Below are 25,188 nucleotides of genomic sequence, written 5' to 3'. Positions count from 1 at the left end.
ACTGCAGGTGGATGCAAAGCCTGAAGATATTTACTCATCGGCCCTTACAATAAATGTTTCACAAACCCGACGGAGAAAGTTTTAGTAACTCAATGAAACTGAAAAGCTTCCTTGCTGGCTGTCACCCTCAGCTTACAGAAGCAGCCTCACTCCTTGTCACGTGGCCCTCTCGAGCTTGGAAGCCAGAAAGGGAGATCATGGCACTCACTTCTAGAGTATTCAATCAATCTGCTATTATGCAAGATTATGCCATTTCTGTTAAATGGTTCCCAGAGACTTACGAAATAGGTTAACTTTGTCCTAAATGTGGATAGATTTTCTTTTTGTAGTTTTATTTACATATATTGTGAAATGATTACCAAAGTTGGTTCAGCTAACACCCATCTTACTCTGAGCTCTGCTCCTGTGTTTATGTGCTCCTGCTGTCTGTGCAGGAAACACTATAGAATGGCATGCGACCATTTCTTCTTGCTCTTGTTGGCAAAACAGACGGTTCAGGAAACCGAGATGCTGCAGTGCTGATGGGGTGGACCTGGCCCCCACTTACTCATTGAGCCGCTCGGGAACGTGGACAGCACTGAGCTTTGCAGAGAGCCCACCACGGGCCTGGGGCAGGTCGGTGGAAGCCCCACCCAGAGTGCCTGGAGCCTGGAGCCCTGCCTAGGTCCACCCTTCTCTACCACCCCCAGGGCCTCCCGGAGCACAGATTCAGCAGAGCAGGTGGAGGACTTTCTGAAATCATTGCCTTTATTTCTTGGAGGGCCTTGAAGTTAGGTGGGGACCGGACGGGTCCCACTGGCCTAGCGGGGCGTCAGGCCCAGCTCCACCGGCGGCTCCAGGTCCTCCTCCTGGCGGGCGCAGAGAGTCAGGCGTCGGCCTGGGGCTGCCTGTGCCCAGCCACCGTCACCACGGGGGTGCCCCGCCCCCACAGACCCTCTCCCAGAGGGGCTCTGCGGACATGCCCGCCCCCTCTGCCTCCCTCAATGCCCGCCTCGCCTCCATCCCTGGCTCCCCACCTCTCCTTCGTCGGCCCCGTTCTCTGAGGTGCTCTGGGCCTGGGTGGGAACTTGCCCCCCGAATTTGTCCAGCTCCACCTTCAGCCTGCGGAGAAGGGGCAGAGAGAGGCGGAGGAAGAAGAGAGCAAGAGTGCAAGGAATCACGGAGGAAGCCACTGAGACACAGGGGCCCCGCTGACCGCCCCAGAGCCTGCCCTTCTGGGAGCGGTGGTGTTGGGGGGGAGGCATTGGCCCCTTCCCTCCCTTCTTGCCCCTTCCCCTCGCCAAGGCCTCCGTCCCCCTCTCACCCTTCCTCCACTCCCGGAGCGCCCTCGACCACAGGCAGTGAGCGCAGCCTCTGTTCCACCAGCTCCAGCTTGGCTCTTGCTGAGTTCTCTGCGGAGTTGGAGTTGGGGGTGTCATGGGCGGGGCCTGGAGCGCCCCAGAGCCGACCCCGCCCCCTCGCCCCTCTCCGGCCACCCCACGCTGGAGTCCCACCTTCAGTGAGAAGCTGTTCCTTGCTGCCCTGCAGGGCACGGATGTCCCAGGCCAGGCGCTGCTCCAGCATCTGCCAGGAGAAAGAAGGCCTGTCCGTCTTTCTGTTCCGTCCTCCTGGCCCCTTCCTTCACGCTTCTCAGAAAAAGTCCTTACTTGAATCAAGTCATTTATTCATTCCACTGTATTTATTAACTCAACTGCAATTTCTGCTGTGACTGAGTGCTGATGGGGACACATTTCCCCACAATCACTCCCCATGTCCCCGTGTACCTCTCAAACCTCATGTCTTGCCTCTCTCCTCACCCTCGCTGCCCACCCTCCAGTTTGCTCTTCCTCAAATGCTACAGGTATCTTTCAGCCTCAGGGCCTTTGCACTGGTCTTTCCCTCTGTCAGGAACATTTGCACGCAGATGCCTGCATGGCTTCCTCCCTTACTTCTTTCATGTCTGCATTCAGATGTCACATGCTGAGGCCTTTCCCAAATGATATTACATGACCTGTCTTACTTATTTTCTTATTTAGAGTCTGGGAATACCTCCCCCTGCTCCCAACCATCCTGGGACAGGCGAACACTTGGCCGCTTGGGTTTCCTACTGTCTCCTCCTGCCTGGAATGCCGCAAAATGCATCCATCGGCATTAGTCGAATGAAGGAACAACCTGACCACAGCTCTTTCAGGGTTCCCATTTGCCACTGCAAGGTAAGCACACTTTAGGTGAGCAGGAGGAGAGCAGGATCAGCAATGGTTACTGCGCCAGTTTGAGTAACCATGGGGCAGTAGAGGATGGAGAGAGGTGGCCAGATTTAAGGTGGATGAGCAAAAAGGATGACAGAGTCAAGGACTATTCCATGAAGTTGGGCCTCAGCAGTAGGTGGACCTGAGCAGTCAGCAGAGATCTTGAAACCAGGTGAGGAGGGGCCCAGTAGGTGGACCTGAGCAGTCAGCAGAGATCTTGAAACCAGGTGAGGAGGGGCCTTGGTTAGAGGCAATGACAATGGCTCACCTGGAATTCCCAGAGGTCCTTGTGCTGGGAATTCAAGTCCTCCAGCTGTTCTTCCACGTGCAACCTAGGGGTCAACACCCAGGAATGACAGAGCACCTGCTAGGACCAACACATAGTCCAGCCAGTCTGGGTTTTCTCCCGCACAGGCCTTTGGGTTTTTGCCTAGTGCTGCCCCTGCTAGAAACCCCTTTCTGGGCTTTATCCTCTAAGCCTTGGTTCCAGTAGCTCCTCTTCCAACAAACTCTCGCTGATATAAGCCCTACTCCCACTCCCACTCCCCACCAGTGCCACACCAGGGCCTAGACTTGAAGGGGCCCCCCAGTGGTTACCCCAGCTTCCTCCATTTACAACTCTCTTCAATGTGAGAGTTATGAATGGAAATTTGGTCCATGAACTCCCACAACCTGTGCTTCCAGGGAAGAGAAAGACAACTTCAATCATGTTCTCTGAATGACACCCCCCAACTCCTCCTGCAGGAGTGGGGCTTGGGGTCTGTTCATAGCCTTCATCATTTGCCTTACTTCTGGTGATAGAATGTGAAACTTTATGGGCTCCTGCCAAGACCATCACCCTGTCCATCCTGCCCCCATCAAACCATGAAGTTGGGCCTGAGCAACTGGTGAACCTGAGCAGTGAGCAGAGACCTTAAAGCCATAGAGGAGGGGCTTTGGTTGGAACAAAACTTTATAAGGGAAGCAGTAATTTAGTTTTATATATATTAAGGTCCTGGCTTAAAACCTGCATCTACTATTCTACTGTGATTCTGGACAAGCTACTTAACCTCTCTGGGTCTCAGTTAACTCAGATGTAAAATGGTGGTAATGATGGAAGGATGACATTAGCCCTCCGCTCATTTAATTGTCATTGTGTTATGTTGGTAAATAAACTAAACTGCTTATCAGACTGTGTGTGTGTTGTAGTTAAGCATACACATACTTGAACTATCTGCACAATTAAAATTATGGTGCACCAGAGTGTGACATCGCTGGTCACAATAACGTGTTACATAAAGGTTCAAATGATGGAGAGGTGGGCAGATGGATAGCTGGATGGACAGTTAATTGGATGGGTGAATGGCTGGCTGAAGAGATAATGGCTGGTTAGAGAAATGATGAATGGAGGGAGATGGCTAGGTAGAGAAATAAAAGGACAGCTGGAAGGGTGGACAGATGTCTGGGTGGATGACTGGGTGAAGAAATGAATGACTAGATGAACAGATGATTGGAAAGATGGAGAGAAGATAAATGAATAATTCAACTGATAGAAGATGATTATATGGAGGGCTGGAGAGATGTCTGGCTGGATGACTAGATGAAGGGTTGGATAGTAGGGCAGATGTATTGATGGGTTCATGGACAACTAGATGAGTTGGTGGATGTGTGGGAAGGTGGATAGGTCAGTAAATGGGTGACTGGGAAGCCTAGATGAGCAGACAGATAAACAAATGAATCAATGGCAGAAGACCTGGGTAACCAATAGGAAAAGACTCAGAACACCAGTGGATAAAATTTATAAAGAAACTAGCAAGGAATGATTAAATGAGTGAGCTCATCTTAACACCACTATTTCATAGCAGAGATGAGCATAGGAGTCTTTTGTCTAGCTAGTTTGTATTATTAAAAGGGGAAACGAGGAGCATGTCCAAAATTTATCTTTCCTAGCTCTTGCTCCCCTCTCCTTCAAGCTGGCAAATAAGGTCGGGAAGAGCTTGGCAGTACCTCTTACCTCTGAGCCTCATTTGCCTTCATTTGGCCATGCAGCTGGAGGATCCTCAGTGCTTCTGTGGAGAGAGGAACCAAGAGGGCCATGTGAAAGCTCTGGGGATTCAGGCTTGGGTAGGGGTGATGGGCATTAGAGGGCACTAAGGGGACTTTAGTGTTTACTTCAAGTCAGGTGGCAGCCAAGGGAGAAATTTGAGCAGAGAAAGAAGCACTCAGGCTCAGGTTTCAGGCGGATTCTTCTGGCCATTCTAGGGATTGTGGGCTTTTGTGGGGTGATGGGGTAAAATAATGAAGACAAGAGAAGCCTGTAAATACCTTGCTTTTTTCTCAAGACCTCCTCTAGGTGCACTTTCTCTTCATTCACTGGAAACACAGTGACACTTTGAGCCTCCAAGGAAGGAGCTATGTTTTGTGCCCCCACTGCAACTTCATGCAAAGGGCATGCCCAAGGTCACACAGAAGGTCCGGAACAGCCCCAGGAGAGGGGAGGTATGTTCTTGCACCCTGCACCCATCTCCCACTGGCGACCCTCCTGACCCAGCTCTTCCCCATTGGTGCCCATATTCCCCGTAAATGCCCAAGGAGTAAAAACTCTGCAGAATGCACAAGGTTTATCCTGAGGAAAGAGAGGACTAGAAATAAATAAATGCACCAAGTTAGATGAAAATAAAGGCTACAAAGAAACAAATCATGCAGGAGAATGAGAGTGGCAGAGAAGTGATAGTCTATTTTCACATGGGACTATCAAGGTAGACCTGCTGGGTAAAGTTTGAGCTAAGAGCTGAAAGGTGACCTGAGATAGCAAGAGGCAATCTGGACTTCAGAGAATAAGAGCATCACAGGCAGAGGGAACAGCCCATGAAAAGACCCTGAGCTGTGCAAAGGAACACCAGCAGTGGTCATGGGATCTCTGGGTCCCTTTGTCAGTCTCACATACAAGAGTCCAGTTCCCTGTGCAGGGTCTCCCAGAGAGCTTGGGCTTCTCCCAGTTCCTCACTGGATTTCTTCTTTGCTGGGCCAAAAAGCGAAAGAAGACACTATGTGAGTGTGGCCTCCAGCCATGCTATTCTCTCTCAGACTGGGATACTGCACACTCATCTTCAAACAACCTGGAGGGGCCTGGGTTTTATAGGTGAGGAAGTGGAGGCATTCAAAGTTCAGGGCCCTCCTGGCCAGCTGGCCAGCCTAGGTCCCAGTTTACCTTGCTGAAGCTCATTAATACGTTTAATCAGGTCTTCTATCTGTGGCTCCAGGCTTCCCTCTGCAGAAGGAAAGATTGAACCAGAGAAGAATAGATGCCTGACTGTCCAATGCAGATGGAGGGGCTGGGTTGCCACTGTGCCTCTGCGGCTGTCGGTCAACACATTTATTGACTGTCTGCTGTACGCTGGGCTCCGTAAGAGGCCCCTGCAGGGTTTGCATTCTGGGTGGGAGAGATGGACATTGCACAAAGGTATATGATATCAGTGCAGGCGGTTGTAACTGCTGTGAGGGGATTGAAGAGTGAAAACATAGAAGGTGCTTCTTGAGATATGGAAAGGCCCCAAGTGAAGAGAGGGAAGGGAGCCCTGCAGTTTTGTCAGGGTGGGGACTGTAGAGGGAGGAACCAGGCCAGGCAGAGGGATGAGTGCACAGTCCCTGCAGAGAGTGCGCGAGGCGAATGCCCGAAGAAATGGCTAAGGGGCTGGTGTGGCAGGTGAGAGTCTGGTGAGCCTGTGGAGAGTAGCAAGAGGCAACGTGGGGAAAGTGAGGGTGCAGATCACTTGGGGCATCCTGGGAATGGTGGAGGCTTCCAGATATAATTCTAAGTGTGGTGGGAGCCAACAAAGACCACCTGCCTGTCCCACCCTGTTAAAAGCCTGGCAGAGCAGTTGTTACTTCTGCCCATCTGGACTCTGGTATTGGTCTCATTTGAGAAATGGAGAAAATGAGGCTTTAATTGGGGGGGGGGGGCAGCTTTCAAGTTCTCCAGTGACAGGGAGGTCACTGTCTCTTTAGTGGAGTCATCTCTACCTGCTAGCAACCCCAATATCAGTACCTTCTTCCTCTTCCCTCTTGACTTCAAGATCAACAGCACAGAGTTGGGAAAAAAAAGCTTCCCAATCCTTGCTGGGTCTCACTGCCAGCCACAACACTTTGGATTTAATAAGCTCAAGCCCTGGATTTTCCAAGGCCACCAACTCCAGCTCCTGTGACTTCTAGGACAGTGGGTGCTTCCAAGTTGCTAATTATGATGGACAAATCTTCAGGCGTCTTGGTTTTACTGGTGGTGGTTCTGCAATTTCTCTAATTGTAGCCTAGGCAGGAGCCCCAGTGCACTTCTGCAAGCAACGGCGGAAGTCGGAGGGAGGTTCCCTTTCAGTACGAACAGACCAACAGACTGTAGAATTTAACCTGAGGATGGCCTGGAGAGGGGGTGTGTCCAATCTCAAACCCAGCCAGCACTCTGCCCAGCCCTGAGGTAGGCTGGCTCCCAGGTCCCGCTCAGCAACCAGAGCAAGGCAGAAAGCTGCATATCTGTATTGCCATTTGTATACTAGAAGGGCAAGCAAAGAATACACACCTATGAATGTATTTTTTTAAGTCTCCGGAAATAAAAAACAGAAATAATTGTTGCTGGTCTGTGAGTCAGGGAAATGGTTGGGTGGTGTGTGTGTATGTGTGTAGGCATGAGTCTACTATCCTACGATTTTCCATCCTCTTATACTTCTTGAATTTTGAAGCTGTGTTTTTGGTTCAAAGAAAAAAATGTATTAGAAGGAGAAAATGCCATGGGATAATTTCCCAAGGTTGCGAGTTGAAGGACCTGCCTTACTCAGAACCCCAGGGGAGCCTCAGATACAAGGAGACACATGACCTTTCTGGAGCTTTTTCACCATTGCCAGCAAGTCTTCAGTCTTCAAAGACTTGGTCTGCCCTGTGGAGATGAAAATCAGAATTACAGGACCGAGTGAGCGTGAGAGGGGACTGAAGAAAGGTCCAGGCTTATCTGGGAAGGGAGGAGGTAAGCGCCATGGGTTCTGCAGACACCCCCGGGCTGGAACCAAAGGCAGGCTGAAGGATATGCTCCCACCTAGAGCAGGGCCCCTGCAGGACCCTCTCCCTTGTCCCTGAGGTTTATGGTGTGTGCTGGATGAATTGGGGCCCCTATGGCCAGCTTCTCCCTGAGAGGTCAGGTCCCTTATTGGAGGTCAAGGGTGAGAGAAGGGGAAGCACGTTTGCTGCTACTATTCAAAATCAGTATGAAGTTCTCATCAATGCGACAGAGCAGAAAGATTTCATGTGAATTTCTTAAAAATCATTATAGGCCACAATTTGCAAATTCTTAAAGAATTTATGGGTCTAGAAAAATAGTTATTAATGACTGCTAACAATAAAAGACAACCAGATAATATGAGCTTCTTGATGGAAGAACATAACACCACCTATGAAGAATTCTTGCCAAAAAAAAGAAATCAAGGTTTCCATATTTAAGCACCAATTCAAAGGAAATACAAGGCGCAGGGAAACATGTTATATGATATCATTAGGGATATTATCAGCATTATAAGGCTCTGGCAAACTTCACAAGACAATCTTGTTTCTTCAACAAATAAATTGTAAAGAAGAAAAAGGGAGAGGGAAAACTGATTAAAAGAGACTTGAGACATATATCAACCAATTGTAATGAAGAGACCTAATTTGGATCTTGATTCAGACACTTTTCACCATATATACTTCTATATATTTTTTAACATGAGCCCGTGTTACTTACAGAATTATAACAAAAAAAAAATAAGAAAAATTTATTGACATCTTCTTTTTTTTTTTTTTTAGGCACAAGTTTTATTTATTTTTATGGAATGAGTCCACGCTTTCCAGTTGAAAGCTCTTTTAAGAGAGAACCTTTCTATCCATGACTCACAATCTTCAGACACAGATTTTATGTATTATCTAATTAATCAGATGGCAACACAGGTGTTAACCTAAGATTACCCTAATAGATATTATTTGCTTAACTAAGAGCAACAGTGACCACAACAGGTTGAGTGTCAGTGTGCATGTTGGTGATGATCTGTAAAAGAATTTGAAAGCTTCACAGTCATAAATGCTGTCTGAAGAAACTTATGTTTATTTTCTGGAGTAGAGTTTGAATATTAGTCTTTCTGGGTCATCCCTCCTATGTCCACTACCCCTTTCAAGGCTATAGTCAAAGTGAACCACAGCTCTTGGACACAGGAGTCATGGACACAGGAGTGGATGTAGAAGAGGACTCTTCACCCATCTAACCTACTACATAAAATCATCCCAATGGACCCTGCCTGGCCTTATACTATGACCACCTTATTCTTCTTCACCTCAGTACTGAGGATAATACAAATAAGATAGATTGGAGTCTCATTTCATCTCTTGGCTCAAATTTAAGGGCATCAAGGTTTTGAAGACCTGGTGGCTTAAAACCAACAACCAGCTAAATGGAATCTTAGCCAAACTCTGCATTATATTGACCACACTGTGCTGTGTTATAAACAATTCAGCACAAGGGGCACTTATACAGCAGATGAACTTAGGCCGTTTTGTAGTATTAACTCTGATGCTTTTGTCCACATGTATTTTATTTTATTTTATTTTCTTAAGTATATTTTATTGATTATATTGTTACAATAGTTCCAATTTTTTCCCCTTTGCTCCCCTCCGCCCAGCACCCCCCTTCCCCAACAATCCCCTCCCCAAGTCCATGCCCATGGGTCGTACATACAAGCTCTCCTGCCTCACCCTTTCATATATTCTTCTTCTTTTTTAAAAAAATAATTAATTAGTTAAATATTTTAACAATAAAAAATAACAATCCCTCCCTCTCAGACTTAAGACCCTTTACAATCTTATAAAGGACAATGGATGAAGGTCTCGAGCTCCTCTAGCTGCTTCAAGCTGGACATGGTCGTCGTCCTACATACCCTTGGGTCAAGAAATCTCTAATAAGAGTGGGGGTGTGGAGGGGAGGGTGGCCTTCCCACAAGGGGAAGGATCGTGCAGACTCCAGGTTGGTTGGCTGTCTCTGGACAACGGCATGCTTGGTTTAACAGGCTGGCATCCTTGTTGTATTCTGGGGGCAATAGGGTTAAAGGACATCATTCAATCCGTAACCACTAGATGAAAAAAGACAGGTATTAATTTTTCAATGTCCCACATTAGGGAAAAGAAGGGCTTCTTTGGAGGAAGGTATGCCAGGTACATCTCACCTGTCCAAAACCCTTTTGCCCATTATACTTAGTTTGGACTGAGGGAAATATTTTAGGTTTCCCCCCTCTCAGGCCTCTGGGCTCTTTCTGTCCAAGCCATTAGGATAGAAAAGAGAAACCAGTTTTAAAGTGAAGCCCACAGACCAACCCGTTCTTCACCAACCCAGCCACTTAGTTCAGCCAAACCATTGAGTCTCAGGAGGCAGGAATGCAGACAGGATTAAGTGAGGCCTATACGTACAGACAATCACTCAGGTAGTGAGATCGTAGGCTTATGCCCTTTGAAAACAGAAAACACATATTAATTTATGTAACATAACCCACATACAAGTCTCTAAATCTGTAGGACTGTCTTATCGGAAAGACATCCAGTTGCAAGGCATTTGGCATTCTTCTTGCCTCTGGTTCAATTTTGCTCATTTGTTTGTGTTGTTCATTAGTTTCCTGTAACAGGTGATAGCATAAGGTAATTTTCTTTTGTTGCCTGGCTTATTTCGCTAAGCATAATTCTCTCTAGTTCCAATCATGTTGTTGCAAATGGTAGAAGTTCCTTCTTTCTTTCAGTACTTATTCATTGTCATTTTCCCCCTTTGTACTCCTGTTCCTCTCTGTCTCTCTCTGTTTCTTCATCTTCTTAAAGCAGACCCTTTAGCATCTCTTGCAATGCTGGTTTGGTGAAGATGTATTCTTTTAGCCTTCTTTTGTCTTAGAAACTCCTTATTTCACCTTCCATTATGAATGAGAGCCTTGCTGGGTAGAGTATTCTTGGTTGTAGGCCTTTGTTTTTCATTACTTGGAATGTATTTTGCCATTCCCTTCTGGCTTGTAGTGTTTCTGCTGAGAAATCTGATGATAGCCTTATTGGAGCTCCCTTGTATGTTATTAGTTGTTTCTCTCTTGCTGCTTGTAGGATTCTCTCTTTGTCTTTGAATGTTGGCATTTTAATTATGATGTGTCTTGAAGTGGGCCTGTTGGGGTTCATCTTCATTGGGACCCTCTGTGCTTCCTGGATTTGCGTGATTCTTTCTCTCCTCATGTTAGGGAAGTTTTCTGTCATTAGTTTTTCAAAGAGGTTTTCTATCCCTTGCTCTTCTTCTCCTTCTGGAATTCCTATGATACGGATATTATTATGTTTTATGTTGTCCTGCAGCTGTCTTAGAACCTCTTCAGTCTTGTTCAGTCTTTTTTTCATTTTGTTGCACTATCTGGGAGTTTTTGTTTACGTTGTCCTCCAGCTCGCTGATCTGATCTTCTGCTTCCTCTAGCCTGCTTTTAATTCCTTCTACTGTGTTCTTCAATTCAGAGATCGTATTCTTCATTTCCTCTTGGGTCCTATTGATAGCTTCTATGTCCTTTTTCATGCTGGTGTAATTCTCAGTAAATTCCTTGTAGTTTTTCTGGAGTTCCTTGTAATTTCCTTGGAGTTCTTTGTAGTTTCCGCTGAGCTCATTCAGCTTCTCCATAATCCATGCTTTCAATTCCATATCTGATAGTTTGCTCCCCTCTATTTCATTTAGAACTCTTTCTGGGGACTCTACCTTTCCTTTCAATGGGGGGTTGTTTCTCTGTCTCCCCATTTTTGTGACTCCTATTGTTTGTTGGTACTTCTTAGAATGATCTGCACTTCCTGGATCTGCCCCTGGTGGCGTCAGATCCTGTACCAGTCTGGGCCTAGGCAGCCTGTTGGAGACTTCCAGGGATCTACTGCCTTTGTCTGACTCCTTTAGTTGTTAATCTATTCAATCTGTGATTAGCCGTCAGGCTAAAGGACTGTGGGTGTGGCAGCTTAATTCCTGTAGGCTGGGCCTTTGCTTCCCCTCAGGCTGACGCCACTTGGCCGGGAATGGTCTGCCTGCAGCACTGGGGATGAGTCAGCACTGGGACCCGGCCGGCCGCTTCCCCAGCTCTCCCCTCAAAGCCACCACACCAAACTCTCCCCAAGCGTCTCCAGTCCTCTCTGTCTTCCCTCTGCTTGTGTCCAGGGTAAGTAGGGGCAGAATATTTTCATATGTGATCTGCTTCAGAGCTCTTTTTCTCCAGCTGTTTCTCTCCGGCTAGCAAGAAACCCTGTGGCTTTTCGCTTTTCTCAGCTGGATACTATTTTACTTTCCACTCTGTTGCTGTAGGCTGGGAAGCTCAGCTGGGGGTTTAGACCCTGCCCTTCTCAGGGGGAATCCCCGGCTGCGGAGCTGTTTCTCAGTCCCTTCAGCTGCCACCCGTGTGACGCCAGCCAGCCCTTCCATGTCTCCGCACTCCTACCGGTCACGTTGTGATGTAGCGGCCTTTTCTGTCTCTCCGTGGTTATAAGACTTCTCTCCAGCTGGTGTTCGGTTGGTTATTCCAGATGATTTCTCCAAAATTACGTTGTAAATCCAGACTAGTTCTGGGAGGAAGTTAGTGTAGCTTCCACTTACTCCTCCGCCATCTTGTTTCTCCCCGACATCTTAAATTCTTGAAATCAATGATAGAAGGTCAAATCCCAGTGGCCTACCCCTCTCCAAGGAACACTGGGCAGAGGATATGAGAGGCAGCTCACAAATCACACGATAGCCATAAAGTGGCATACAGTGATATGCAGCTCCCACCCCAAGTTCCTCAATTCTCCTCCTCAGAAGTTGCTAGAGTTACAAGCTATTTGTGCATCCTTTGAGATAATTCAATTCATATACAAACATATTCCTACTCTTTCTATGTAAGTGGTATCACACCATAAATAATGTCCCATGGCCTGTATTTTTCATTTGATAATGTATACTGGTGATCTTTTTAGTTTTTTTTTTTTAGTGGCTGCATACTGGTCCATTGAGTGAATATACCATAATTTAAGAGCAGTCCCCTAGTAGTGTACATTTAGGTTGTTTCCCTCCTTTTGCTGTTACGAACAGGCCTACAGTGACCACCTTTATGCTTTCTTAGGCTGCCAGAACGAAGCACCACAGACTGAGGCTTCCTTTTGTGTCTGTTTTCATTTTTCATTCTCTGTGTCCAAATTTCCTCTTCTTACAAGGACACCAGTCCCTGGACCTGGACCCACCCTAATCCAGAGTGACCTCATCTTAACTAGTTATATCTACAAAGACCATGTTTCCAAATAATGTCACATTTTGAGGTTCCGGTGTTCATGACATTTTGGTGGGGACACAATTCAACCCAGTACACGTATCCTCATACATTTTTCTTTGTGCCCACAGGGGAATATATTACTGGATAAATTCCTAGAAGGCTACCTGCTGGATGAAAGGGCATGTATATTTTTAAATTACACTGGTATTATGGAATTGCCCTCCACGTGTTTTTGGCAGGCCCCCCAAAAAACCCCCTTCCCCATACTCTTACCAGCCAAGCATGTTTTCAACCTATTTTATTTGGCCAATCTGATAGACAAAAACAGTAGTTCATTTCAGACTTTCTGGTAGTAAATATCCAAAACTTACTCAACTCCTATGGATCAGAAATTCTACTTCTAAGAATATATCTTAAGGAAGTAAGTAAGGGTGATGGGCAAGGTGTTCATTGTTTCATTGTTTGTAATCTCAAAAGATGGACAAAACCTAAAGATGCTTTAGTTGATTATAGCACATTTGTAGGATAAAATTCCTAACAGCCATTAAAAATCATGTTGTAAACCAGGGGTTCTTAACCTGAGCTTATTAAATTTTGTTGAAATATTTAGTGGTATATTCATTTTCTTCACATATTTTTTGTCTTACTTGAAATCTTATACAAATAAGAATGCATTTATTTAATTTTGCATTAAATTTAAAAAATTACTTATTAAGCAAATGTAGAACTTGGAATAAAAAGTCAGTCTCTCCACACCAAAAGCCCCTGCCCCAAGTCACTCCTCTTCCAAGAGGTAAGCATGCCAAAAGTTTGGTGAAGACGCTCAGATCTTTTAGTAAAATATATTCATGTATTGCTTTAATTTTTATTTTCTTATCCAAGTAACATTCTAAAAACATTTCAACACTACACAAACATATGAAGTTAAAAATGAAACCTCCCCTTCTCTTTGGTTCCTTATCTGAGCGCCTTTTTCTGATAATAGACTGGTATGTATCCTCTTGAGACTGTAAACATTTAAAAATACTCTTAATACTTGGAAATTAAACAAAAATTAAAGCTACTTTAATAATGAGAGATATTTGTTATTGTTTTCTTTTTCAATATTTCATTATGAAAATTTCCAAATGCACCTGAAAGTAGGGAGAATACTGTGATGACTTCTGATTTGCTCATTGCCAAGATCTGAAAGTCATTAATATGCATGCATATTTGCTTCAGCTGTTTTTCCTGTGAAATTTTTTTTATTTATTTATTGCTTTTAGAGAGACAGAGGAATGGAGAGAGAGAGCTAGAGAAACAAGTACTTTCAAGCAAGATTCAGGCTTCATGCCATTTCATCCCCAGATACTAAGTCTCACTACTTGAAGGTATTTTCTTAGAAGATTCCAATCCTATAATCACACTGTTACAATAATCACTAATCAAAGGATTATTACTCTTATCCAGTACCCAGAACACATGTGATCTCCCCTGTCCCCAAGTCTTTCACAGCTGGTTTTTACAACTGTTTCTGTGAAAGCTCCATCTGTGTTTTTACTCTCTCCTCCATTTCTAGTCCCAGTCATGGGGTAAGATCATGGCTGACCAGTAAACCTTTTAAATAATCCAACTAACATCTTGATAAAATTTTTTTTTTAAATCCATGTTAAAAAACAACCTATAGCACATGAGCCCCTTTTAAACATTTTATTTTGAAATAATTTCAGATGTACATAAAAGTTGTAGAAATAGACCACAATTCTCCTATTTGCCCTTGTAGCAGGTTTCCCATTTGTAAGCATTTCTGTCCCATAAGTTGCAGGAATCCTGGCCCTTTATTCTTTAATGATCCAGTGTATATTTCCTCTATACAAGGGGCATCTACCAGGTAACCACAGAATAACCATCAAAACTGAGATGTTAATATCAGTATCAATCAATATTAACATATGATCCTCAGATAACAAACTTTCCCCTTTCTCATATTTTAAAATTATATAGTATTACATATTTTCCTAAAATGAACAAAAAAATCACAAAAATGCCTCTACTTTTGCACAGCCCCCAAGATCAAATTTCCTTGTTAAAAGTCATCAGTTAGGCCTTCCACCTTTAGAAATTTTTCTGTGCAACCCTCACTGGGTTATAGTTGACAGTAGCCCTACTTTATTTTTAAAACCCAAACTTGCTTTATCTTTTCATAAAAATATCTCTTTTTAGGGTTCATTCTATGTCAATAAATACTAATCTTACCCTTTTAAAATTATTTTAAATTAAGTTGTAGTTTATTTTTTCCTGCTGAAAAAATTTAAAAACTTGCCACACAAGTATTCCACAATATGCATGAATATACTAAATTCAGCCATTTCCATGACCATTCTTTGTGTTTTGCTTCCATCAACAACACTAATGACTTCCTGGTCCACACATCTATGTATTCTGATTACTAAGAATGGTGACTGAAGACATGGAATTTTAGATGCTAAAAAATGTTCTGCTGAACTGCCTCTAGCAAAGCCTTTACTGCTCAGCTCTCCTAATGAGACAGGATGGCCTTTTCCCCCAGAGTAATCAATACTAGATTTTATCCCCCTCTTTATAAAAGCCAAGTTTAATGGTTAGAAATGGTAACTTGATATGCTTTTAAATTTTCTCCCTTGTTGATGAAATTAATAATTTAAATTTTGACAAATCTGAAGAATTGATACTAACGGATTTTTAGTAGAGGCAGCTATAGTAAGTGCTTAATAAATGAGATCTATGTGCATCTCTCATTTCTGTCTGTCCTTTGTTGAAAGCTGGCATTCAATGTGTGGTCCTAACCTAAGAGAGCTCTCCTTTAAGTTATTTCATTATTCATACAATAAACAAAGAAAATTATTGAGCACCTACTATATGCCAAGCAGCTATTGTCTGTGTTAGGGAAAGAACAATAAATTGTTTTCCTGGAGATCACACCCTAAGACAATAAACAAGTAAATAATCATTTCGTTGATGTCTGCATAGATAGGCCTGGAAAAGGGCAATCAAGTATGTTTATTAATATAGTGTTTAAAGGCTGTGCAGGAAGGGGTGTTATAGATGAAAGGAAGGCAAAAAAATTGACAGCTGTTGAAACAGATGGGTACATGGGCATTTATCATGCCCATGTATTTTGTATCTGTATTTTGGTAGTTTAAAAAATTCCTATAATTAAAAAAATGCTAACGGCATAGTAGCAGATCATTGTCTCGGGAGGTTTTCTTCTTTTGTCTAAACTGCAATTCCCATGTTTGTAGGCAATTTTCTCCCCACTCAATAGGGTCCAGGTATCACAAAATGCCCTGGAGAAAAGCTGTCTGTGGGAGTGGCCATTCTTCATTAAGATTTAAGAGTCCACACAAAGTATGGTATGTGCTGGGGGGTCAAACGGTATTGGGGAATCACTGTTAATTTTCTTAGATGTGGCAGCAGCAGAGTGATTTTTGTGAGAATGTCCATCTCTGTTCGTTGCTTGAAGAGATGCATACCAAAGTATTATTTACTTTAAGATACTAAGCAGTGTGTCAAATAAAGCTGACAAGAGTTAATCCAGGTGAAATTATGCATGTTATCTCCACGTTATTGAACAGTATTTCATAAAAGGCTTAAAATTTTACTTCTGTGTGTGTGTGTGTGTGTGGTACTGCTATCAATATTTCATTATTGAAGTGGGACAGCCGCTACTCCCTTCTGCCTTGGCCAAGAAAGGCCAGCTTACCCTCATTGCCTTCACCCTCCTCGGCCTCCTCCAAGGCCTCCAGCGGCTCCACTCCCAAAGGCTCCAACTTCCCCGCCATTTTCCAACGCAGTATTTGGCGCATGCGCCTTGGAAAACTGGTTGGGGGGGTGGGGAACTAGAGGGCAGAACGGCTCTGCAGCGCGCATGCGTACAGTGCGCATCTGCTCATCAGTTGACCAGGAAGAGAGCAACGGGGTTTCAGCGAGCCTCGCATCCAGTTAGTGGCATGCGCCTTTCACGCCATCTTAGAGAAAGCAAGCGCAGAACTAGGGTCTTCGTGGGCTAGGGAGTGAGTATTGTGAGAGCACACAGACTCACCAGGTCTTCCTCTCCGGGCTGCTCGTGTAGTGCAGGTTGTGAGAGTCCGGGAGAAATGTGCATGTGCTATGCGGTGGTATGAAAAAGTTCGAGTCGCTTTTTTTGAACACAAATCCCCACTTAACAGCCTGTGAAAGGTTAGTTATCTCTGTTTCACGAAGCAGAACGGGCTTCAGAAGCTAAGTGCACCTCCCAGGTAAAATTTCTGGATCTCGTCTACCCTGTGAAGTCAGAGGCTTTGTCCTGGGGTGCATGGACAGGTAGACTGTGGAGGCCACCTTTCTCATTAACATTAGCAGCAGCCAGTATTGATGGGGGGCATTTTTGACAGGGTAAAGGTGAAGTACATGAAGGGCAAAGGGATGTCCTTGTGGGGAGTGGTTTAGGCCTTTTCTTCAGTTTTTTTTCTTTAAAGTAGCCTTAGGCTACTTCCAGGCACAGGCTGGCCCTGCGTTCACAATCTCCGAATCCCCTGTGGGCCACCCGAAAAGCCCTTGGCCAGCCCTGGACACTCAGGGCGAAGAGCCATTGACAAAGCTGACTCCAGATGCAGGACAGAGGGTGTGGTGCCCAGGACTGGAGGAGAAAGCCCCTGACAGAGGCTGGAATATCACCCAAGCGGAGGAAGTGACGAGGCGGGAAGGGAAAAGGCCTAAGGATTTCTCCATAGGTGGACGTGCATGAGGGGGCTGGGGAAGCAGCCTGCTCACCTGTGGGCAGTCATGCTGCCACCCATCTCACATTCCTGGGAGGGCCCTCAGCTCTTGCCCCATTGCCCAGGAGGAGACCAGCCACAGACACCACCACGAACTACTCCATCCCTCCCACCTGGCCCATTTCCAGGGGGGAGACAAGGTAACAGCCAAAGGTGGTTGTTCCCAGCACTGCCCAGTCTGGGAGTTCTGCCTCTCAAGGTCCAGTGAACAAGCCATTATGGGAAGCTTGGTCTGCAGAGGCAGATGAGGCTGCTGGGGGTGTGGAGTACTTGGGTGGGTAACGAATGAAGAGCCGATCCTCCTCCTTCTTCACCCAGCGCAGGAGTTTGGTCACTACCAAGATGGCACCTGCCTTGGTCACCAGGGGGCTGAGGCAGGTATAGAGCTCAAATTTGGAGGTCACCTGTGGGTTTGAGAGGAGACAAGAGTCAGTTGGGCTTCAGCTGGCCATGCATCCGACCCTAGGCACGTGCCTGTCTCCTGTCTGGGAGATGCACCAGGCAGCAGCTCCCACGTGGTACTGCCTGGTCACTCAGCTAAAGCAGGTAAGTTGGTATTATTATGTCATGGGTGGGCCAGGGGTTCTCAGTTTAGATCTAGTGGCTTCCATTGGGTGATTCTGGCTATATGTGTGAAACTGTTTGCTCATCTGTAGAACAGGTATAACAGCAATACAAGGGCCTGTTCTAAGCTCCATATACCTATGTCTTCATCATCTGTACCCTAAGTATAATAAGAAGATTAATTCAATTTCTCCTCACACCAGCCTTAGAGAATTAATGTGACTAGATAACCATTACCTTTCCACACCACCTCTTATTACTCCCCACTCCCTCCCTCTGTTCCAGCCACTCCAGCCTGTCCTTGCTATTCCTCAAACATAAACCAGGCCCAGTCTCACCTCACAGCACTTGCACAGTCCTTTCCCTCCGCCAGCTGTACTCTTCCTTCAGAAACCCATGGCCCGCTATCTTCCCGCCCCACTTAGATGCCATCTCTTTGGTGAGGCACCCCCTAATTTAAAATCCTCAGCCTACCATATCTTGGTTTTGAAATACCATTCTTCACTAAAGAATTAACAGGCTACTTGGACAAATGAACTGACAAAGAGAAAGTACAAGATGAGCTTGGAACATCTTGTTCTGCAAAGTAAGAAGTGCTCCAGCAGTGATGGGGACATATCAAAATGACACAGAGGCCAGCCTGCCTCAATCAAAGCTCCCATTGGCTAAATCAGAGACAATCTGAGCAACAAAATAAATGATAGAACAGGCTTTTAGCCCACTTAATTAAAGAAAAATCCACAAGACCATACTGATATATGCATAAAATTAAAAATTCAACAAACAAATGTAGGAAGAGGAGAAGTTCTCTGAGACAACAGAATCTCAATAACTGTAAAAGAAATGATAGGGTTAGAAAAATCATCTAGTAAACACCAGAGTATAAACTGTTGCAGGCAAGAATCATTAATGGATATTAAAATTAGTGGATGAAAGTATAACGAAAAACAGAATACTGACATAATCACCTCATGCTATGTACTCATTATTGTACAAAGGGTAAAAATACTAACTTTATAGTGGATAAATCTTGCAGACACCACCTTAACTAAGTGATCAAAGTCAACATCATTAACAGTGGGACAAAATGACACTGTGGGCCTCCTGAGATGATGCAAGAGGCGCACAACATCACTTCTGTGATAGTCTTTCCAAAAATGCATAACTGCAGTTTGGTCATAAAATATCAGAAAAACACAAGTTGAGGAATAGTCTAAAAACTAACTGGCTGGTAAGGTCATAACGGACAAAAAAGACTGAGAAACTGTTCCAGAATAAAAGACTAGGAAGACACAATAAAGAAATCCAACATGTGATCCTGGACGGGATTCTAGACCAGTAAAAAAACATTAGTGGGACAACTGGTGAAATCTGAAAGAAGTCTGTGGATTAGATATTATTATACTGATGTTAATTCCCTGATTTTGATAAGTTACTGTGGTTGTTAATATCTGGAGAAACTAGGTGATGGAATTATTTATAGTAATTCTTTGTACTATTTCGTGACTTCTTTGTTAAGTCTAAAATTGCTTAAAAATTAAAGTTTAAAAAATTAAAAAGAAAATAAAGTCCTTTGCCTAGAACAGTGCCTGATACACAAGAGACACCAAAAACATTATTTAATAAATGACCACTAAATGGCAGAGGGGGGGAAGGTGTCATTTCCAATGGGGTCACCTTGACCAAACTCCCAGAATGTCTGGCTTTTAATAGACCCACAGGAAGCGAGGACAGGCGCCCTGAAAAGACCCCAGGGAACGATATCCCAGGTGGAAGGCATAGCATGGAACCAACCCTACAGTGTTCAAGGAGTGCTGCGGAGGGACTCATGGAGCCAAAACTGAACTGGTGCCTGCAGACACAAGGACAGACCTAATGGGAAAATGGGAAATCAGCAGACAGTGATGGTTGTTAATGGGGCCTCCTCAAGGTCGAAGACACTGTACCAATTACTAATGGGGGCACAGCAAACAGAATGATGGGGCTAATGGGGTTTATAGACACTGTGATTGACCCTTATGGGTTTCAAAGGCAGGTGTGTAGTGGCAGGGGCACTGTTAAAGGCAAAAGTATACAGAGCCCAGGCAAAGGCATGGTGTGCTTGATGGATAGTCTGTTATGCCTGGGGGGATACAATGGAGGGGAAAAACACTGAAGCAGAGAATTAACCCTTTAGAGCCCTACCCAACTCACCCAGGCCAGCAGCGTCTCCTTCTCAGCCACGTGGTAAATGAGGCGCAGGGGCCGGGAGGTACTATGCAGGCGCGCATGCAGACGGTGGTACAGGTCCGACAGGCGCTGCCCTTCCTCCTCTCTGCTGTATGGGGCCTCTAGCTCGGGGCTGCAGTGAGGGATGGAGGCAGGGGACAAGGTCAGTCGAGGGCTTTCTTGGCTGGCCCATCTCCCTTAAGTCAAGGGAATTCAATTAACTTAGGGAGCTAAGCCTTCCCTATTAGTCTTGAGGAATCTCCATGGCTGGAGGCCCAGCTTCTCCATCAACCTACGGGATTCCTTGAGTACTGGGGCCCTGTTCTCCATTAGAATAAGAGATTCCTTGAGATTGGTGGTTGAGCCTCCCTCATCAGTCAGAGACCCATTCTACTCCATCTTTCTAGAGCATGGCTGGTTCTCTTTCCAGAGTCTTACCTATGAGATGCTGAACCTTCCAGTTAGATAAGCCTTCCTGCCCTGCCAACTGCCCACAGGGTCAGGACCCACCTGGTAAACTGGGGCAACTGGCGGTGATGGTCGGGGATGTCCAGCGGCTTATAGAGGAAGTGTCGGAGGCCAGGTGCCCCCACCGCCTGCACACTGTAGGACGGGGCATTGGCCGATGGGGCATCAGAGAAGCTGGCAGCCTCCCCAAGCGTACGCATGGCACCAAGGTTGTGCATGCCATCTTCCACCAGGCGCCGGCAGGTGGCCATGTCATGGAAGGCCTCAGGGTCGGTGCCAAGCAGCAGCAGGCAGACAGGCATGGCGTCCAGGCGGGCCACATAGGCGTAGAAGAAGCCGTCAGGGTTGAAGCGGGGCAGGCACACAGGTGCCCATGCCTCCCCCGCTGCAAAGGCCGGGGCACTGACCCAGTTGAGCAGCAACTGCAGGTCAGCTGGGTCCAGCCGGCACTCAGCCAGCACACTCCGCTCCTGGGCTGCTGTCACCAGTTGACCACCCACCGCCAGCACGGACAGTGCCAGGCCAGGTGCCGTGCAACGTCGGAGCAGTGCTCCCAGCGCTTCCCGCAGCGGGCGAGCAAGGGGCACACAACGCACGGCTCCCAGCAGCAGGGCGCCTGGGTCTCGCTCCACACCGTCCAGAAGCCGGTCTAGTGTGCGCTCCGAGCCAGCCAGCAGGCGGCGGAGGTCGTAGTTCTGCTTCCGGGCGAAGATGCGGGCCACACTCGCACGTGTCAATGTGCTCACGATCTGTGCGTGCACAGCGAGCAGCTCCTGCCGAAGCTGGGCTGCTGACTGAGGCGTCCTTGACACAGCCACCAGCAGCAGTGGGCCCTGCTGTAGGAACACCAGCTTGTGGTCCTCTAGGAGAGGGAACGGGGTGGGCAGGGGGTAGAGATGAGTCAGCGGTGACTGGAGGGGATCAGGTGAGGTTCTTCCGCCCTTTCCCTGAACACACACACCTCTGACCAAAGCTTGTGCGGTCACTGGCCACTCGGACTAGGGTAAGGACAAGCTGGGGGAGTATGAACATTTTAGAGGCATGATAGGATGGTCAAAGAAACAGGTTAGACATACAGCATGAAGTGGAGGAAGATGAAACAAGGGTTGACAAAGCCAAAAAGACACCCAGCGCATCCACACAGCCCACAAAATTGTCCTGTCAGATAAACAAGGAAATATCCAGCCACTCACTTAAATCCCAGTGAGTTCATCACTCAGAACCCAGAAGGCCAAACTGACAGATGGACAACCCCCACCACCCTGCACAACCATCCACATACACTGACCCACACCTGGCTGGCTGGAGTGTGCTCCAGGAAGTCAGACAGACCTACAGCTAGCCAGGCGGCCAAAGGCATATTCCCAGTCCCTGCCCCCTGTTCTGCCTCCTGCACCTTTGCTCACCAGCATAGATGGCACGGATGGCATCTCCTGCACTCTGCACGAAGGACACGAGGGCTGTCATCACACCCATGGTAGTTGACAGTGCCTCCACACTGCCATACCTCGAGTAGATGGGCTTGCCTGCCTCGCTCAGCACAAACACGTGCTTCCGCTTGCTACGCCAGTCCTCGTCACTGGGGTCTCCGCCCTGGCCCCCAGAGCCACTCTCAGGGTCACCCGTGGGACTATTTTCAGAGGCTGAAGGATCCCAGAGACCACAAGTACATGAAGGGGACTCTGATTGGGGTAGTGGTGACAGCAGGCTGGGTGACTTGTCCTTGGTCTCGGATCCTGAAAGAGAGCTCCTGGTGGGTCACCTGCTTATGGACTCCCACTAACCCCATGTGCCCAAGGATCCACCAAATCAAACCCCTACCGGATCCCCAGTGACCCCTGATGCTGACATAGACCTCCAGGTATCTCCTCTGTCCCTCAATCACATCCCATGATCCCCTTAAAACCCTGATAATCTAAACTTTCATTGTCATAATTGAACCCTCTATGTCCCTAAAGACCAATTATTCCCCTTTCAATAACTGCCATTTTCAAGTCTTCAAAGTACCCCATTGCCTCTGAATGACCTTTATCTTCAATGATCCCCCATTACTAACCTTTGACCCCTCATTATTCTCCTGATATCTACTCCCCCCTCAATATATATAACAGCTATGATTAAATCTATTAATATTTAGGTCTTTGGCTGCTCCCTGTCCCCACTATCCAAACCCCTTAGTTATTATCATTGGTGTCCACTGATCCATAATGACCCCACTGACCCTCTTGAGCACCATTTACATTACTGATCATGACCACTAATTTTCTCAATGACTGCCACAAATATCCACTAATACCCAGATCTTTAGGACTCTCTTCACCCCTACCACATTTATTCCCACTGTTGTTTTCCAACATTCTAATGACCTCACATTAACATCACTAATAACTGGGTCTTCATTGACCTTCAATGATTGCCTTTATCCACAATCTATTCTACTCCATGTCCATTCCATCCCCACCATGAACACTATTTACCTATACTAACATCCAAGACTTTCAGTGACTTCAGCTGACTGCCCCGACCCTCCTTTATTCTCAGTGGCATCCACTCCCCTTGTTACAATAACCATCATAATATACACCAACACGCAGAACTTTAATAATGATCTCCACTGCCGTTCCCCATGATCATCATTAACAATCACAAAGGAAACCCATGACTTCAATGCCTCCTACTGACTCCCCTGGCACCCTTCCCATCTATTCCACTCGATGTCCATTGATCTCCCAAAGACAATCATTATTATCCATTGGCAACTACATCTCAACAATTTTTCCATAAAATTCCAATGACCTCACATTCCCTCATTCTCTGACTCCACATGCCCTTAATTACCAATTACTTCCTCCCAATATCTGCCATTACTTGCCAATAATTCCCAAGTTCTCAAAGATCCCACCACCACCACTTAGTCTTACAGATGTCCACTGATCCTTCTCAGTGATTCCATTAACAGCCACTAATTCCAAAGTGGTCAGTGAGCAATGCCACAATGACTCCCATTGATTCTCCACAGAATACCTTTACACATCCACTTGGGTCTTCAAAGAACCCCCTACTGGTCCTCTAATGCACTGATGTCCACTGTCTCCCCACTAATGATCATCAATAACATCCACCAACATTTGCATTTGGTTCCTTAAAAGGCTCCCTCCAACAACTCACCATTGTCTCCTCAGTGATAGACTCTGAGTGCCTATTGGCTCCCATTGATCCTCTTCCCCATCTCAGTGACTTAAATAAATAACACCTTAGCCCCTAAGAAATTGATTTCTAAATAGTCCACATTTGACTCTATTAACTTCCTTTTGGTCAGTCATTGACCTATATATCCTAAACCCCGAATGCTCCTCTTTGATCCAAAAGACCTAAACTCACTCTAAGTCCCCTGTGAACATTCACTGATGCCCACTGACTTCCTTTTCATTCCTCGATGACTTAAGCTACAACGTGATCAATAATGACCTCCTACTGACCACATGAAACCCTGTTATACCCAAAGGACTCCTCGATGGTCCCTCATTGACTTCCTTCAACAATGACACCCTCTATAAATGCTTTCCTAGACCCCAGCGAAGACAAGGCATACCTGTTTCCTCCAGGCTCCCGTCTCCGAGATCTGTCGGGTCCTCGTGAACCCCTCCACCGTCTTCAGCCTCCTCACTGGGAAACCGCGTGTCCTCCAAGTCCTCTGCGTCCCCGGGGGCTGGGGCAGCAGTGTCTTCTCCGGCCTCCATCTGCACATCCCTGTGCGGGAGGGGAATTGAGGGTGACGGGCAGCAAAAGAAACTTCTTAAAAGCCTTTACTGAGCTTAGCCCTCTGGTACACGCTCCTAGTGCGGGTTTCCCCTCGATTTTCAACAGGATGAGACATTTAAAAATATGACCAAATATTTGCATTCTCCAACACTTGCTGAAAAGGAAGGCTCTACCGAGCCCCAGGAAATAAAGATACAAAAACACTTGTTTTAACCCGGTATTTCAATTGGTCAGGTACCATTACTTCCCGTAGCCGCCGTAGCATCACACTTCCGGGTGAGACTGATGTCTTGCCATACTTCCGGGTGCGACGACGCTCTGAAAGAACTTCCCGTTGCGGAGCTGCATTTGCTCCCCGCGGGACCCGATCCCTCTCTCCCGCGGCCCACTGGCCTTCGCTCACCGTTGAGATGGAGCGCACCACTCCCGGATCTACGTCGGATTTGGTTGGGAACCAAGCGAGGCCCCTGTGCACGCCTTTCCACCGCACAGTCTCGCCCGGCTATCCTAGGCGAGCCGGGCCCATTGCTGGTACTGAGGGCTTTTGGCGTGAGGGAGGCGCGGCTCAAGTTCAGCCAATCCAGAGTACGAGGGCGGCACTGCCTCCCGTATGGCCCAATCAAGAGAAGCCGGCTTCACTTCTTATCTCTACCAACACTGTGTGTGGAATTGTGCTTACACCCGCCCATTCCTTGACTGACATTTTCCCGGACCCAATCGAAGGTTTCAGCCAATTCCACCCTTTATTTGAGGAAGTTACAGCCTAAGTGAGAACTGATACTGGTGCACCAACAGTAGACGTGCTTCCCTAGAAGTGAGGCAACTTCACTCTCCCTTATCCACCAGCAAAGGCGTGGGGACGAGGGTGGAGTGGAGTCTGGGCAGAAATAGAATGCTTGACGGGCAGTC

At 46.4% G+C, this 25,188-nt stretch overlaps 2 protein-coding genes across 4 annotated transcripts; both read right to left on the bottom strand.

Moving 5' to 3' along the window:
- Positions 1 to 706: 706 nt before the first annotated feature.
- Positions 707 to 16,302, bottom strand: SYCE1L (synaptonemal complex central element protein 1 like). Its single transcript, XM_090259021.1, has 11 exons — positions 16,224 to 16,302; positions 7,075 to 7,134; positions 5,419 to 5,676; positions 5,155 to 5,229; positions 4,533 to 4,580; positions 4,222 to 4,276; positions 2,497 to 2,560; positions 1,494 to 1,563; positions 1,304 to 1,391; positions 1,017 to 1,101; positions 707 to 848 (listed from the first exon to the last, which is right to left on the bottom strand). The coding sequence occupies exons 1-11, from the start codon at positions 16,300 to 16,302 to the stop codon at positions 801 to 803; spliced, it is 930 nt and encodes a 309-aa protein (XP_090115147.1). The 3' UTR covers positions 707 to 800.
- Positions 16,303 to 16,725: 423 nt separating this feature from the next.
- MON1B (MON1 vesicular trafficking associated B) lies at positions 16,726 to 24,813 on the bottom strand. Of its 3 annotated transcripts, none has more exons than XM_090260126.1 (6): positions 24,518 to 24,813; positions 24,110 to 24,267; positions 21,924 to 22,253; positions 20,560 to 21,379; positions 20,035 to 20,182; positions 16,726 to 17,681 (listed from the first exon to the last, which is right to left on the bottom strand). In XM_090260126.1, exons 2-6 carry the CDS (start codon positions 24,255 to 24,257, stop codon positions 17,472 to 17,474), a joined length of 1,656 nt encoding a protein of 551 aa, XP_090116252.1. In that variant the 5' UTR covers positions 24,258 to 24,267; positions 24,518 to 24,813; the 3' UTR covers positions 16,726 to 17,471. The 3 variants fall into 3 exon arrangements, with proteins under 3 accessions (XP_090116252.1, XP_090116253.1, XP_090116251.1); XM_090260127.1 differs by having other exon boundaries at positions 24,683 to 24,813; XM_090260125.1 differs by having other exon boundaries at positions 24,110 to 24,813.
- Between the last annotated feature and the right edge of the window lie 375 nt (positions 24,814 to 25,188).

This window comes from Furipterus horrens, unplaced genomic scaffold (assembly GCF_987537825.1).
Source record: "Furipterus horrens unplaced genomic scaffold, mFurHor1.1.pri manual_scaffold_13, whole genome shotgun sequence".
NCBI lineage: Eukaryota > Metazoa > Chordata > Mammalia > Chiroptera > Furipteridae > Furipterus > Furipterus horrens.
This window is presented reverse-complemented; position numbering and strand designations above follow the sequence as displayed.